Genomic DNA, 17,850 nt, shown 5'->3' on the forward strand with positions numbered 1-17,850 from the left:
CAATGAAAAACATTCAAAAAAAATTAATAACATTTCTTTCGGTTCAAAAGCTTTTACAGTATTATATCATAAACTCAAGAGTAAAACCCTAAATTTTTTCCCTTACCCTAAATTTATTTTCGTTCCCCATTTTACTACAAAATAAAAAAGGAAAAGTAAAAGTTACCAACAATGTAAGGGCAACAGAAAGGAAGGCACAATGAAGCCAAACCTTGGAGATGAACTTCTCCTTATACTCCCGTGCGCTTGTCCAGAGAAACTTCATTGGGACCAGAAGTTAAACTTTCCCCACCCCTCCTCTTCCCCCGAAAAACAATTTTCTAACAGCTAAAATGATTGGAAACTGTATTTTAATAGCACAACAACCTATCTTACAATTAATTACAATTAATAATAATGTTTATAACATCTTTATTTTAATCAATTTTAAATAATTATGACAAAAATATTTAGGGTTAAATATGTTTTTAGTCTCTAAACTATTGGTTGTTTCTGGTTTTCGTCCATCTTTCAAAATAATGTACAATTTGGTCCTCATTCTTTTCGAAACTTTGGTTTTAGTCCTCGAAAACTATCACCGTTAAAAATGTGTCTAACATCTCTGTCCACGTGTAATTGATTTTTTGCTGACGTGTGTTAAGTGATCTGGGGATGGAACTGATTCCTCTTTAATCTGGAATGAAATTGGTACTCAAAATCAGTTACGGTTCGTGTTGGTGTTACTGTTCTTTCTTTGGGTTTGGTTCGTGGTTCATCTACGCGTGCATTTTCGTGGTTCATGTGTTCGTTCTTTGCGTTTGGTTCGTGAAAGAAAGGGATTTCTTTGTGGTTCGTTGAGGTGGTTCATTGAAGAAGAAAGGCGATTCTGTGTGGTTCGTTGAGCAAGGTAATTTTTTAGTTTAAGTTTAATTTGTTTTCTCTGTGATTTGTTGAACAAGAAAAGCAATTGTGTGTGTAATGGGCATTCCGCTGTTCATTGTCAGTCTAATGTGGGAAGTTTTCATTTGACCTTGTAGGAAAAATGGTTTTTGACGCGTGTTTGTATCATATGGGGAAGTTCATGAAGAACAAAGGTCTAGAATATGTGGGAGGAGAGATACATGTTATTAGGGGAATCGATCCCGACATGTGGTCATACTTTGAAGCGGTGGGATTTGTTAGAGAATTCAAGTACTGTGGAGAGTTCAAACTTTGGTGGAAGGGTTCGAAACAAAAGGCAATGAACAACCTGAGACCACTGACAAATGACAGGGAAGCCATTTTGTTGGCTAACTATGCAGAGGCAGATAAGGAGGAAGTTGAAATCTATGTTCAACATGGACAACCCAGTCAGGCAGAGGAAATTACTTTTCTTACATTTGGTCAGGAGGCAGAGGAAATAAGAGTACAGGAGATGGAGGAAGAGGTTGTTATGGATGAAGAAGATATTGATGGGGTGGAGGGAAATGTTGAAGTACAAGACTTGGTACTAGATGACGAAGAGGAAGAGGGGAATGTTGAGGGACAAATGGTGGAAGAGCAAGAGGAAGAGCAAGATGAAGAGCAAGATGAAGAAGAAGATGAAGAGGGCAATGTTCTTGAGGACGAAGGGGTGGAAAATGTTGATGACAGTGAAGAGGAGAGAATGACAAATGGTGATGATGGGTTTGGGATGGACAATGTGACGGTGGAGGAAGAGAGAAGAAATATTAATCCAGTTTTGGATAGGTGGAAGAGAATGAAAAAGAAAAATAAAAGTGTTAGGAGCAGATTTGAAGATAGTGAGGGGGCATTTGTCATTAACGAAGAGGTTGGACAACATGAGATAAATGAAGTTTATGATACAGAAGAGTTGTCCTCAAATGTAGATAGTGATGAGGATGTGAGGGAGAATAAAAGGCACTTTCCAAAGTATAAAGCAGAAGATATGACTAGGGGATTCAATTTTAGATTGGGAATGGAGTTTAAGTGTTTGAAGGATTTTAAGAGTGCCTTACAGGAGCATAGCGTTTTGAATGGAAAAGAAGTGAAGTTTGTCAAGAATGATTTGAAGAGGGTAAGGGCAGTTTGTAAGAAGGGGTGTGGTTTTCTTATTATGGCTAGCAAGGTAGGAAGTAGCCAAACCTTTAGAGTCAAAACTCTAGTTGGGCACAAGTGTGGAAGGGGTTTTGGTAGCAAAAGTGCAAGTGTAGAATGGATTGCACAGGTTTTGGTTGCCAGATTTTTCAATGTTGCAGGCATGACAGTGAAACAAATCATAGATGAAATACAAAAGTCATATAGTGTTGGAATAAGTCATTGGAAGGCTGGAAGAGCTAAGAGAATTGCAATGGATTGTTTAGTGGGTGATGGAAAACGACAATATGGTCGTCTCTATGACTATGTGGCTGAGTTATTAAGAGTCAAGGCTGGGACCTTCAAGATTAAGGTCAATCAACCCGAACCCACCTTGCCACCAAGGTTTGGGTCATTTTACATGTGTTTGGAGGGCTGTAAGGAGGGGTTTTTAGGTAGTTGCAGACCATTTATTGGGGTAGATGGTTGTCACTTGAAGACAAGTTATGGAGGTCAGTTGTTAGTTGCAGTAGGAAGAGACCCTAATGACCAGTATTTCCCACTAGCTTTTGCTGTGGTAGAAACAGAATGCAAAGACACATGGATGTGGTTTTTGACACAGCTGCTTGATGATATTGGAGGCATAGATTGTCAAAGGTGGATCTTTATTTCGGATCAGCAAAAGGTACATTAAAATTTGTAGTTTAGTTAGAAATTTATTTTGATTATGTAATACTTATTGCTGTATTATGGTTGCAGGATTAATGTCAGTTTTGATGATATCTTGAATGGAGTGGAACACAGGCTGTGTTTACGCCATTTATACAACAATTACAAGAAAAAATTTGGGGGAGGCTTGCTCATTAGAGACCTCATGATGGGGGCTGCGAAGGCAACATACTATAAGGAATGGGAGAAAAAAATGGGTGAGTTAAAAAATCTGAATGTTGATGTCTTTAATTGGTTAATGGATATACCAACTAAAAGTTGGTGTAAGCATGCTTTTAGTGCTTATCCTAGGTGTGATGTGTTGATCAATAACTTGTCAGAATCATTTAATAGTACTATTTTATCGGCAAGGGACAAACCTATAATTTCAATGATGGAATGAATTAGATCATACATAATGAGTAGGTTTGCAAGCCTTAGAGAAAAAGTTGACTCATATCCTGGTGATGTTATGCCTAAACCGAGGAAAAGATTGGATATGGAGGTTGAAAAGAGTGGGAATTGGCTTCCGGTATGGGCAGGGGGTTCACAGTTTGAAGTAACTCATGGCTTTACCATGGACAAATTTGTTGTTGATTTAAGTAATCACACATGTACTTGTTACTTGTGGGATTTGGTAAGAATACCATGTAGACATGCTGTTGCTGCCATTCATTACAAATCAGAAAACCCAGAACATTATGTTCATCCTTACTATAAGAAACATGCCTATAGAACTTGTTATGCACCAATTATAAGTCCTATCAATGGACAACAACTTTGACCTACATCTGACTCTCCAACCCTACTACCTCCCATTTACAAAACACCTCTTGGGAGGCCAAAAAAATTAAGAAGACGAGAAGCTGATGAATATGTCAGCCATGGAAAATTGTCAAAGACCAATATTGCTATAAGATGTAGCAGTTGCAATGCATATGGACACAATGTAAGGACATGTAAAAAGAGCCAGAAAAGCAAGGTAAATCTTCTTGGTAATGTTATTTACAAGTTCATTTATTTACAACTATGTGTTATCTGACTATCTTACTCCTTTCATAGGACAAAAGAGGGGCTTCTACATCAACACCTGGATCTGCATCAAGAAGGGCTGCATCTGCTGGAAGGGGGGCATCTGCATCAATTGCAAGGGGGCCTGCATCAATTGCAGGAAGGGGGGCATCTGCATCTGCATCACAAGCTGGAAGGAGATCAGCCAGAGATGCAGGGGCTACGGCTGCATCAACATCAGAAGCTGGAGGATCTGCAACTATGCGTGAAGGGGAAGAAGAGCATCCTCAAGAGTGGCTGGACAAATTGTAGGGTCTCAAGCAAGTTGTAATTGAAGGATGTAATTTCAGACAAATTGTAGTGGTTGTAGGCTCTCAAGCAAGTTGTAATTAAAGTAGTGGCTGTAGTGGACCACTTTTTTGTCTTGTAGTGACTGTAACCCTTTAAAGTATGTTGGGACCACTATTTGTACGACTTCTTTATTAATCAATATGGACTACTCTTGCAGTTGATGTTATTTGAACCATTATGCAGTATTATATTTAATTCCAGTGGCCTTTATTTATGCTGTTATCACAGACTTCGCTTTGCTTTTACTTATGCTGTAACTGGTTAAGCTAGTGTCTGCTAAAGTGTGCTTCATTATGTTCCTTTTAATGTCTTTATAAATTTTAAACTGGTTTTTCATACTGCTACACTGGTTTAAAAATTTGAGGCTCTGCTAGCTGCTGGAACAAGGTACAATCTGGTGGCAGTTTCTGGTTTTAGTCCCTCTGCTGGCTGCTGGAACAAGCTACAATTTGGTGGCAGTTTCTGATTTCTGCAAATTTGCCATTCCAAACCACCACTTTTGGTGCTAAAGAGCAACTCATACAGTGATATTTTCATCTGGAAGCTTTTAGCCTCTGCTGGCAGTTAGTACATGTCACATTTGGTAAAACAAAGTTGCTCAAATCATCACATTAACATTCCAAACTCGTTTCTGCAAAATTGACATTTAAACCCCCAAATTTGAACACTTTTTCTGATAAGTTGCAGAATTTGGTGATTTTGTGCTTCTATTCTGTCACACTTTTTTTGAACATTAGCTTGGATTCTGTCACACTATTTTTTGAACATCTTAAATTGGTAGTCAAAGCTTGCTTTACAAATAAGAGCACAGTCTACATTGTAAAATTGGTAGTCAAAGCTGCTAATATTTCCAAAATATATAACACAAATGCACATAACACAATCATCAGGGCACAATTGAACTAAACTTCCACATTTTATTCAATTTAAAACTTCAAAGTACATCCACAACACAACCTATCTAATTACAATTTACCTTCAACACAAACAGAATACAAAACATAGCTGTTAATGCCCATGACAATACAAAAAACACCAACATCATTTTGAAATTTTTTCTCTCTTCCTCTAATTTCTTCTTCAACTTGTCCTTCTTCTTCCTTAGATCCAACACAACATTTTCAATACACACTTCAACTTCTTCACTCTTCCTTTGTAAGCTTCCTTCCATTTCGAAATCTCCTTCATCAACCCATTCAAAGAAGTTACAGCTTGAATTACTTTGCAAATGAAAATTACAAATCACTAATACAATCTTCAACATAATAAATAAAGCTTTTATTCTCACTTACTGCCCAATTTCTACATCTATAAAATAGTCTCCCTTTGTTCTTCAATGTAGTTGTCTTCAACAACAACAATCTTTCCCCACAACCACAATTTTTTGAAGCTAAGTGAGAGGATCCACATGTTTGGGACATTCCAGAACCTATGCTCCTTGGTGTGCAACCTCCTCTATCACCTTTCATTTCCCTTCAAAAGTGATTAAGAAAGAAACTCAAGTTCGAAACCAAAACCCTTCAACAAAACACTATATCCCCAAATCCATCCATCATTTTAAACCAAAACAAAGACGAATATGAACTTACGTGGCCAACTCCACCAATGCCCAACAAGGTGATATCCAAGCTTGAACCTTCTTTCCACCTCGTCTTTGCTCAAATCCTTCAGACAACACTTTGCAATGAAACTAATAAACCAAACTTTACCAATGTTGGATTAACTTTGCATTTTAACTGTAAGAACACGTGGACAGAGACGTTAGACACATCAACACATTTTTAACGGCGTTAGTTTTCGAGGACTAAAACCAAAGTTTCGAAAAAAATGAGGACCAAATTGTACCTTATTTTGAAAGAGGAACGAAAACCAGAAACGACCAATAATTTAGGGACTAAAAACATATTTAACCCAAATATTTATACTCAAAACCAATCAAAAGTTATTGTTAATATCAAATTAAAATAACTTTCACAAGTCTAAAACTTATTATAGATAATAATTTGTAATTAAATAATAATGAATTTGAATTTTCAACACTTATTTACTCAAAAATTCTTTATAACTAACTTTCTTTAGAGTAAACCAAGAAAATCAAGATACATGTTTTTTTTCCCAACCATGTAAAGTCCGTAAATTTATTATTTGTGAAAATTTATAATTACATGTCAAAAAGCAATGTTAGAATATATTATTTATTTTTAACTTTTTATTTTTGAAAGTGCTGATTTATATGATATTTTTAAATAAAATAAAGAAAGTTAATGTGAACTTACTAAAAATATAAAGAATGTTGTTGTTTATTAAAAACATAAGGAAAGAGAATATTTATTCACAAATTAAAAATTATATTAATTTTATTTTATTATAAATATAAAAGAGAAATAATTTCTATTTTAAAATTAGTAGAAATATCAGAACTCTGTCAAATGTGTTTTTCCTTATTTTTAATTGTTTATGAAAATAGGAAACGATTCCTATAAAAAAAATAAAAATACTTTTACAATTCAAACATGTTTTAAGTTTAACACATCCCTTATTTTTATTGTTTGGTTTATTTAAGAGTTTCATTTTCAAACAAGGTCATCTATAAATTTTAACATCTCATTAACATATTAAAGTCATCAATTATTACCGTCACATAAAATTTATAAAAAATTAAAAATATATATACAAACTAATAATAAAAATTATATTTTACAGACTATACTTATTATAAAAAGATCTAAATAAATATATAAAAATAAAATGTTAAACCATTTATATTTTTATTTAAGAATTAAAACTAAATTAACTAAATTACCAGCCCAATAATTTTCTCACAAAAAATATCATAAACTTTAAAGTGTGTTTATTTATAAAAATACGGGCATCAATGTTATCTTCCCCTAAAATTTTAAAGAATCAATTGTTCATCCAAAAAAGTATTTTTGTTAACATAAGTAAGCTCTTTTTAAGTTTGGTATATTTTAACAAAATGTACCGAGTTTTAGTTGACAAAAATACTCTCATATATGATTTTAAGTTTTAAGGTTAATGCTATTTAAATAATTTTCATTCTCAAAACTAAAAACAAGAAACCTCCAAACTTTTACTCACCGTTCTTACATCCCTTATTCCTCTTAATCATTTCTCTTTTATCTTGTTCACTCTAGCCTTCTCTCTTTCATCCTCAAAGTAGCCCCAACTGAAAAAATCAAAAACACTCACCTAACCCTAATTCATCTTCATCACTTATCTAATTTGTTTCTCTCTCACCCACACAGTAACCTACGACACTGCATGTTACTAAATGAAGCTCACATCGTACTAAATGATTTAACAGGAACAAATTGCGATGTCACGGGTTGCTGTGTGTGGATGTGAGAGCGGATGAAGATGAGAGAGAAACAAATTGGATAAGTGAGAAAGGTGGATTAGGATTAGGTGAGTGTTTCTGATTTTTTCAGTTGGAGCTACCGTAGGGATGACAGAGAGAAAATTAAAGTGAGAGTGAGAGAAACGAAAGAGAAACGATTGAGAGGAAGGAGGGATAAGAGAGGGGTCAGTAAGGGTTTGAGGGTTCCTCTTTTTTTTTTGTTTTTAAAACTCAGAATCCATAATATATGAATGTATTTTTGTCTGCCGATATACTTTGTTAAAATATACCAACTGAAGAAAGAAAAACCACACACACACACACACACAAGAATCATACGTTTGGAACCCACTGCTCTTCATTTCTCTCTCACTTTTTTTCCCTCTCTTCAAATGACTCTAATATGCCCTACTAATCTGACCCATCTCCACTGAAACAGAGTGAGACATAATGATTCACATTATTTTACCTATTATCCACACAGGAAGGAAACCCAATAACCCAACACTTATAATATATATTTGCATGGAAACCTCTAAGCATCGTACATTTGTTTTCTCTTAGCATCAAATTCTATGCCCATGCATACACAAACCTTTGCCTAACAATAACAACATACAATCATAATCATAATCATATAAACATATATCAAACAATTATTATTAATCAAAATAATCAAGAACACATATAACATACAACAATAAACAAACAAATGTAAGCTCCCAAATATCTGGCCAATAATAAAAGTTTTCTACAACCCTAAAACACCATTAATCTTTCTTTACACTAAGAATTTATTGTCAGCTCTCTTTTTTTCTTCTTCCAAAACATCATTCTCCTCTCTTCCTCTATTTTCTCTCTTTTTTTAGAGTTTATAGGGTTTGTATATATATTTTTCTTACTATAATAACAAAATATCAAAATAAAATTTATTATTAAAATTATAAAATGCAGTTCTAAAACATAATTACAAAATAAATAAATTTTATTATTTTATAATTTTATCACATTTTCATAAACTAAAATAATAAAATAAAGTTAATTAAGATTATATATATATATATATATATATATATATATATATATATATAAGTATAAAAGACAAAATTACAAGAGATAGTGTATACTAAAAAATTTTTTTATTAATGGTAGGCATTAATCATTATCATATCACTATAAAATACAGTCTCAAATCAAATCTCAATCACAAGTCTTAACCTGGGACGCATCGTATCCGTCAACTGTACATGAATCCTATGGCTAAGATGCTTCATGAAGATATGCAAATTGCAGTGCAAGGGATTGACGAAAGAGAGGGGCGGCATTGCTATTTTACTATTTAAAGGAGACGAGAGCTTTACTCTGAACAATAAAGAAACGGCTCTTAGCCTCACTCTCGTCTCCCCCTAGCCAATAACCTTTCTCTCATCATCTCTTTTCTCTTCCTCTTGCAACGAAGTCGTTCCCTTCTTTGCTCATCCCACCGCGCTTATTGCTTCTGGTGAAACGCGTACAACTTTTGTCGTTTAGCTCAGCTAGGGTTCACTCCTACGTCGATCTCTCACCCTAGCTCGTTTAGTGGGCCTCTTCCAGTTTGAATTGCCACCATTTTGAAGCTAGGGTTCCTCTGAATATTAGGAACTCCTTCGAGTTTCATTCAGCAAGCTGCTGCTTTCAGTTAGTAGCTGGTAATTTGATTTGGGGTTTGAGCCCATTTGAAATTAGCCTCTGTGGTGGAAGCTTTGTAACTACCTTCTTGTTACATGTTACTGTTGTTATTTTTATGGTTTTAATGGTTAGAGTTAATAAGAAGGTGCTTTGGATTTCTCTTACCGATTGAGTTTGTTTCCTTAGTTTTGGGTTCCCTTCTCCTTTTGTACTATTAGGGTTTCAAGTAGTGAAGATTACCGTGTTGGATTTTGGTTTGTTTCGTTAATTACTACTGTGTGATTTTCAACAGTACTCGTGAACTGCACTGGGCTGTTAGATTTGATTGAGGAACTGAGGATTTTGGTTAGTTGAATAATTGAATATGACGATGGCGAAGAGTAGGTTAGCTGGGGGTTATTTTGGGAATGGACTAGATACTGCCGGTGAATCTGAGGGGTCTGGTAGTTCTGGTCGGATAGACACTGAAATTACAGTTTCTGAGAATTCGAGTATCCCTGCGAGGAAATGCATTAGTTTGAATTCGACTCGCCGTGATGCTTTTGGTGGCGCCATGCAAATTGTTCCCTTGTCCAATATGTCGCATTCTCAGAGGAAAGATCTAGTGCAAAGATTGAGGTCTGAGCTTGAGCAGATCCGGATGCTTCAGAAGAAAATTGAAGTGCAGAGGACGAATGGTTTTGCCATGTCCTCCTCCAGTGATATTCTTAGTTGTAGTAATGGAAATAATGGGCATGGAGTGGAAAGGGATAAAAAGCCATCAATGTCTAGTTCTGCACCGGGGAATAAGATGAAACCGTCCGCTAATAAGAACCAGAAGCCCCGTGGATGGAACCGTGGTTCTTCTGGGAAGTTTGAGTCTGCGGTGCGAACTGCTTCACCAACCACTGCACATGCAATGCTGATGAAAGATTGTGAGGTGCTGTTGAAAAGGTTGATGACTCACCAGTATGGTTGGGTTTTCAACACCCCTGTGGATGTTGTGAAGTTGAATCTTCCGGATTATTTCAGTATTATTAAGCGTCCAATGGATTTGGGAACAGTAAAAAGTAAGATAGGGGCAGGAGCATATTCTGGTCCACTGGAATTTGCTGATGATGTGAGGCTTACATTTTCAAATGCAATGACGTACAATCCACCCGGGAATGATGTCCATCTGATGGCTGATACTCTCAGTAAATTTTTTGAGTTGAGATGGAAAACAATTGAGAAGAAACTGCCAAGAAATGATGCTCTGCCATTACCTGCAAAGCCAAACAATAGTGAAGGTGTGAAAACTAAAAAACCAGCGCCTCCTTCAAAGAAGAGGAAAATTGCCTCTTTGCCCCCTCAACCTGAAATAATGCCACCTGCAAAGAAGGTCATGTCAGATCAAGAGAAGCATGATCTAGGTCGAGAATTGGAGTCTCTACTGGGAGAAATGCCTATGCATATAATTGATTTCTTAAAAGAGCATAGTTCAAATGGTAGAGAATGTGGAGAGGATGAGATTGAGATTGACATTGATGATCTCAGTGATGATACCCTGTTCACATTAAGGAAGCTTTTGGATGATTTTTTACAAGAGAATGAAAAGAACAAAACAAAAGTTGAAGCTTGTGAAATAGAGGTACATGCTTTCTACCTGAACCTTTAATAAATTTTAGCCAGTATCATGTTGTGTGTGAATTATGCACATCTCCATGATGAGATGCCAGTCTTACACCTGATTTGACTTCTGGACATCTGTTTTCTGTTGCAGGTGCTGAATGATTCTGGACCAAGCAATTCCTCACTACAACCATTTAAAGGTGGAGTCTGTGTGGCGTGCACAAGAGTCTGAACATATGCTGTATTTGCTTTTGCATTTAAACTTAATTTCGTTGTACTTGTTTAGGTAATGAACCAGCTGATGAAGAAGTGGATATTGGTGGAAATGAGCCTCCTGTGTCTAGTTATCCTCATGTGGAGATTTTGAAGGATACAACTTACCGAATGAACAAATCCCTAAGCCCAGGCAGCTTCAATGGTAAGTAAGACTAAATTTCCCTATGATGATCTTGAATAATTTGAGTAATTTGTGACTTCGATTCCTTTTTCTGTGAATATTGTTAATTAAGATAGATCGGGTACATGATATGGGAACCATTTTATTATTTAATTAAGTTTTCACCCTAAATCTTGCTTTCAATTTCCCGTAAGGGTTTTAAACCACTTGAGATAAATAGAGAAAGTATATTTTAGTGAGCTTTTCCAAGTCTCTCTTAGGTTCTCATATTTATATAGAAACTGTAGATTGATATGAGATAATAGGGAAGAGAGAAAAGAGTAGAAAACAAGTAAAGACACCACATGGACCCTAGGTACAAGTAGGTACAACTCAAACAACTTTTAATAAGCCTATTTTAAGCCCCTATTCTAAACCTATTCTAACACTCTCCTTCAACTTGGCCCATACAAATTGTAGTACCAAGCTTGGAACAAATAAATGAAGTCTAAAGCCATCTTAAGGATTTTGTTAATTCATCTGCAAGTTGATAATTTGATTTGTATAACTCGGTACAAATTTTCTAGGACAACAACTTTTCTTGAATAAAATGATGGTCAATCTCTGTGTTTTTGGTTCTCTTGTGGAACACAAGATTGGAAGTAATGTGGAGAGCTTCTTGATTATCACAATATGTTTTCTTTTGTTCTATGTCACAAAATTTTAGTTCTTGGTGGAATTGTTCTACCATCACAAGTTAGCAATTGAGAGACACCATTTCCCTATATTCAACTTTAGTAGTTCGCATGCAACTTCATTTTTTTTCTTGTTTTGCTTGGAAATAATATTTCCTCCAATGAAAAACACAATATCATGTAGTAGAGCATCTGATCATAGGAGATACTACCCAATCAACATCACAATGCCTAGAGATCTGCATATTTCTTTTATCTTCATATAACAAACCTTTTCTAGGAGTTTTTTTAGGTATCTTAAATACAAAGGACAACATTCCGATAATCAACATCACATTGCCTAGAGATCTGGATATTTCTTTTATCTTCATATAACAAACCTTTTCTAGGAGTTTTTTTAGGTATCTTAGAATACAAATGACAACATTCCGATAATCAATACAAGGAGTTTGCATGAATTGAACAACAACAACGCCAATTGCAAAAGATAGATCAGGTATAATAGTAGTAAGATAAATAAGATTTCCATCAAGCTTTCTATTTCTATCTAGGTTAGAGAAAGATTTACTTGTTTCATTATCAGGTCCAATTATAATGGCATAAACCTAACAACATCCAATTGTATATTTCCTAAATTGAAGATCAACTAACTTCTGTGTTATTATGTTCAAGAGTACTTCAAAAGTCATGACTTTTTGAATAGAAGACATGAGACATAAAAGAAAAACAGGGAGGAGACAACTTGTGATAGCTGGGAAATTTTTAAATAAGATGTAGGTTACAAGTAGAACAAGTGCCTTTTTGGATATTAATGAGCCAGCTCGAATCATCATTATTATGGATTTTGGTATTGAGTGATGGTTGAGAAGGACTTGATGAAGAGGACTTACCTTAGAGCACTAGACTTGCATGGGTGGGTACTAAGAAGTGGTGATGATGGTTTGGCTGGATTTTGGATGGGATTTAGGTGGGCAGGAGTAGGAGGACCTTTAGTTAGGACCTATTGGATTCGATAAGCACACAATATGGGAGTGACGAAAGGAGTCTGGGACAAACATATAGAAGTATCTCTTGGTTTTAGGAGAGTAACATTGATAACCTTTTTGAATGGGGAGAATATCCCAAGAAGACACTTGATGGCTTTGGCTGAGAGCTTATCCAAACCTAGAGACATATTATGAACAAAACTTATACAACCAAATGCATGTGGAGAAATATGAAAGAGGGTCCATTTGGAAATAAAATGGAACAAGGAACTTTATTGTCAAGAGAAGAAGAATTCTATTGATAAGAAGGCAAGTAGTGAGGATAGCATCGCCCCATTGATGGCAAATATATTGACCTCAAACAATAAGGTATGAACATTTTCAACCCTGTGTCTACTATACCATTTTGCTTAGGTGTGTGAGGACAACTAGATTGATGTAAAATGCCATGTAAGCTTAAAAGAGCAAAAAAATAAGAGGAAAATATTCTTTGGATTCATGTCAGCAAGACCCAAATAAACTAGTTCTAAAGTAGTATAAGCCTTTTGATGCATGTCTTTCTTGATCACTTGACTTGTACCACATTCTTGTGTAATTAAAGAATTGACATAAAAGGTTAATTAACAATTTAATTACTTGGCTTGACTTCAGGAAATTAGATTGAAGGGACATGGTTGAACAAGGAGAGCATATTTTAAGTTTAAGGAAGGGTCATGACAATATATAACTTGTCCAACTGAATTTCTTCTAGTGTATCAGCTTCTAAGAACATCTTCAATTCTTCAAAATGAAATTGACTTTCAACAATAAAAGACATTATATCATGATTTGTCTGTTTGATATGTTGTGCTAGCTTGTGGGCAGAATAATAGACCGGCTGAATGTCTTTTGCAAGAAACACTGTACCTTTTTCAAAAAGGTTGTGCATGTTTTGAAAGTTCTGAGGGCTCCCAGTAAATTGGTTCCACGTATGGTCAAAATAGAATATCAAGTTGAAAGTCCAACTTTTGCCATTGTGCAGTATTTTCTTATGAGATCTCATAATGCATTTTTCCAAGTGATTGTGAAACCTTTGACCAAGAAGCCAAAGTTCAACAGATTTCATTCACGTTTAAAAGGTAAAACGAGTCTATACAAAATAAATCAATATGCCCAAAATTGGGGCGTCTGCTAGTGGTTTTGCATAATTAAGAATTAAAGTTTACTTATTCAGCCATAAGTCACCATTTATTCAAATGAAAGACTTACCAATGTAAAATTAAACCAAATAAATACCGAGTCTTCAAGTCTCCTCTCTCAATGAAATCATCCCATTCCCTGAAACGATACTTTTAACAATAGGCATTAAACAAGTTTCAAAAAAAGAGTTTAGAAACAGCGTTTGTTCTCTGTTGTGCAGTAGTTGTAGAACACAAGGGTATCTGCAAAATATAATCAAGTATGAACTATCCACTTCATTACAATAAAAGTAAATAAGCAATTTTATAATCCAACATCCATATTCAAACATTTAATTATAGAGACAACCCAATTATTCTCAGAATCACTTGAGTTGACTCTTTGGTTCGTGGAACTGCTGAGTCTTTGATTCAATAAGGTCCATAAACTCATTTTCATAGTTTGGCGTAGACATGTTTAAAATCATGTCTGCCTTCCACAACCTTGATTAAGGTATTTTGTGTCCCATCCTAGATGTTATGCTCCTTTCTCATCCCAGATAGTGGTATCTTTTATTGCATTCTATTTCCAAAATAGAATCTATAAAATCGTTCTTTCTAGGAGGTAACAGCTTTCACAACAATCATAAACTTGTGTGGTGATGAACATTGGGGCTCTCAAAACCTCTTTATTTATAAACAAGTTCCAATAGAAAATAAACCTTCAATAATATTATAAATAGACACTTGGGTCACCGTAAAAGTCCCTAGATTTGTTGTCAAAAACTGAAACTAAATCACATCCCCAAGAAATCATTTAATCAATATGTTGGACATCCCATGTTGTCCAGGAACATGGCCAAATAGCTAAATAGTATGAAACTGGGGGTGAAAACTCTATTACAAACTGTTATTTTTTTCTTTTGAAAGTTGAGTTAGGTCTGAAATAACGTTCTTAAATCGAATGAGAGTGTCTCGTAGATCTATTAATGGGGGCCACCCACCATGTTATCTATATGTACATAGCCTAATAGTGTTGGACATGAGGGGCATATTGGGAAAAATCCATTTTTCACATTGGCTAGAGATGGAGCCTGAAAAAGTATTAGTGGGGATAATTCATACCTTATGAACTCGTTTTGTGGTGCTGATTTAGCCCTAAATGTACATTTTAAGATGATATCAAAACTAATTCTAGTGATTTTTATTGGGTTTATTGTTTCACCCATTATATGACCATGATCTACAAATGTCTAGTCACACTCAAAATGAAGTTCTTGAAATGAGAAAATGTGTTGAAGATCTCACATTGCCTACAAATATGGACCAACTTAGTTTGGAAGTTAAGTGCAAATTTCATCTTATAAGTTAATTTTGTGAGTTCATACCGTCGTAACCCATATTTTAAAACAAACATAACAATTAGGTTACTCATCCCCAAAGTTTCTTAACTGATCACATCCCCATAAAATGCTTACCATGGAAGTTTATAAGAGAGGTTGTTATACTCTATGTTAACTAAGTTGCTCTTGATGGAGATATCTCATTTGCTGAGAATTTTTTGTTTTAAACAAGGATATGCTTCTCACCCAAGGATATGCTTCTCACCCAAGGATATGCTTCTTTTGATTGAGATATCTCATGTGCTTATTTTCACTTTTGATGTTTAATTGAAATTTTTTTATGTTAATATACTGTGTGCATTTGCAGATACAGACTCTGATTGTTCTTCTGACAGTGAATCTGATGATGAAAAGTCAAGTCCAGCAAATGCAGCGAAGGTCTAGTTTGATTATTAAATGAAAGAATTTATTTTATTTAGTTATCTCTGTTTTTATTGTTTTATTGCTACTGTTAGCAAAGATTTTGTGTATGGTTTTTTATTTATACATGGAATAGTTATTCATTTTAAGCTGTTCTTCAGGCACCAGAAAATATGGGTTCAGAATCTCAGTTGTCGGAAAAGACCACGGCTGCTGCTACTCTTGAAAGAAATCGTGAGTAGTTGTGTTTATCATTTTTTGCAATTTTGATATAGCATGAACCACAATATGAAGAAGACGAACTTGGTTCTTATCTCATTATTTGTCTCATGTTTGTGTTGTATGGTTTGCTTATTCCACAATATTGTTTTCTATATATTCTTAGTTGGATACTTTTGTAGTCGGTGTCATACATACTGTACTGATAAGTAAAATGTTCCTGTTACTTTATCATATATAGTAATTGTTATGATTTATGGTCTTATTTTCATGCACCAATGATTTGATTTGAAACCATCTATTTTCCTATTGATACATGTCAGACTTGGACCAGGGACTTGGTTTCCTTGAATTGTGTTAGATTACCTTTAATATTATTATTGATTAATTTTTGTCCATATAGACTCTGACCTTTTATTTCTTACACAGAATCTGTCAGTGGGCTAGATCAGCTTGAGGATAATTCTCAGTTTAAGCCAAGTTCTTTTGATTCTGATTGCCATCAAGATGGTAAGTGTGAGTAGATTTTTGAAGATATTGTTTTGTGGTTATGCAGGATAGTTACACTGATAATCTTGTCGTTGTTATAGGGGACAGTGCTCCAACTGAGAGACAGGTCTCCCCTGATAAGCTTTACCGAGCTGCTGTAATGAAGAACCGATTTCTTGATACCATCTTGAAAGCTCGGGAAAAGACACTGACACAAGTAAGATAAATCACATTGTTGAGGTCCAAGCATCTTAGTCTTTCTTTTGATCATTGTTGAATTTGTATGTCATTTGCTTTAATTGGGTCAGGGTGAAAAGGGAGACCCTGAGAAATTGCGCCAGGAAAGGGAGAAACTTGAGATGGAGCAAAGAAAAGGTGATTTGGGTGTCATGCTTGTGTAAACAAGATTTACGTGCCTAAACTGGCTGTTTAATAACTAATCCTCTCTATCCAACTCATTATCGAGCAGAAAAGGCTAGGCTGCAAGCAGAAGCAAAGGCAGCCGAAGATGCTAGAAAGCAAGCAGAAGCAGAAGCTGCTGCAGAAGCCAGACGAAAAAGGGAGCTTGAGAGAGAAGCTGCTCGACAAGCACTGCTCCAGGTAAATAGCATAGTCTCTCACCAAAGTCATGTCTTTCTGCTTGTTTTGTCTTGATTTTATGGGAGCATGTACGGGCATCTGCGCAGATGGAAAAGACTGTTGAAATCAATGAGAATTCTCGGCTTCTTGAAGATTTGGAAATGCTTAGAGCTGTACCCGCTGAGCAATTGCCGAGTTCTGTAGACGAAACGAGTCCTGATCACTCTCAGGATGGTCTGGGTAGTTTCAAGTTTGGTAGTAGTAATCCCTTGGAACAACTAGGATTATACATCAAAGCTGACGATGAAGATGACGAAGGTGAGCCACCAAGTGTTCCAAATCCTGTACATGATGTAGAAGAGGGAGAAATTGATTAAAAGTTGTGCACATATCCTAATGAGTTGAGGATCACAGTATACTTAATCTTGATCCGAAAATAGTTCCCAAATTATTTAAGTTCTCGTAAGCATTTATATCATAAGTGGGACAGCATATTTTCTTATGGAAGCATTGTGCTTCTAGAAGGGGCAAATATGAATTCAGTTTTGGGCTGTGATGGCAGTAGAGGAACAGTTTGAGCCGAAACTAAGCTATATTTGCAATGAAAATAGAGGGTAGAGCATGTCGTCTTTTGGTATAGTAGGTTATGTTGTACAGAAGGTAGGTCTTCGATTATGTGAACATAATTTGTTGTAGCTCCATCATTTTAGTATTTCCTGCTTGTATTTGCGCATGGCTATTCCTTTATTACAATAGTTTGGGTTAAAATTTTAAAGGCAATTTCATCTTCACAACATAAATGTTTTGTTCATCTTACTGCGTGTTCCATTTTTTTTCCCGTTTATAGCGGTCGAAACGTTTGTCTA

At 35.3% G+C, this 17,850-nt stretch overlaps 1 protein-coding gene across 2 annotated transcripts; it reads left to right on the forward strand.

The window, feature by feature from the left end:
* Positions 1 to 8,759: 8,759 nt before the first annotated feature.
* Positions 8,760 to 17,764, forward strand: LOC108329049 (transcription factor GTE8). 2 transcript variants are annotated; one of them, XM_052873530.1, is made up of 11 exons: positions 8,760 to 9,150; positions 9,423 to 10,739; positions 10,872 to 10,920; positions 11,007 to 11,138; positions 15,645 to 15,715; positions 15,859 to 15,931; positions 16,346 to 16,426; positions 16,507 to 16,622; positions 16,714 to 16,780; positions 16,875 to 17,005; positions 17,092 to 17,764. In XM_052873530.1, the coding sequence occupies exons 2-11, from the start codon at positions 9,495 to 9,497 to the stop codon at positions 17,359 to 17,361; spliced, it is 2,235 nt and encodes a 744-aa protein (XP_052729490.1). In that variant the 5' UTR covers positions 8,760 to 9,150; positions 9,423 to 9,494; the 3' UTR covers positions 17,362 to 17,764. The 2 variants fall into 2 exon arrangements, with proteins under 2 accessions (XP_052729490.1, XP_017418525.1); XM_017563036.2 differs by having other exon boundaries at positions 8,760 to 10,739.
* Positions 17,765 to 17,850: the final 86 nt, after the last annotated feature.

The sequence above is a fragment of the Vigna angularis genome, chromosome 2 (assembly GCF_016808095.1).
Source record: "Vigna angularis cultivar LongXiaoDou No.4 chromosome 2, ASM1680809v1, whole genome shotgun sequence".
In the NCBI taxonomy this organism is placed as follows: Eukaryota; Viridiplantae; Streptophyta; class Magnoliopsida; order Fabales; family Fabaceae; genus Vigna; species Vigna angularis.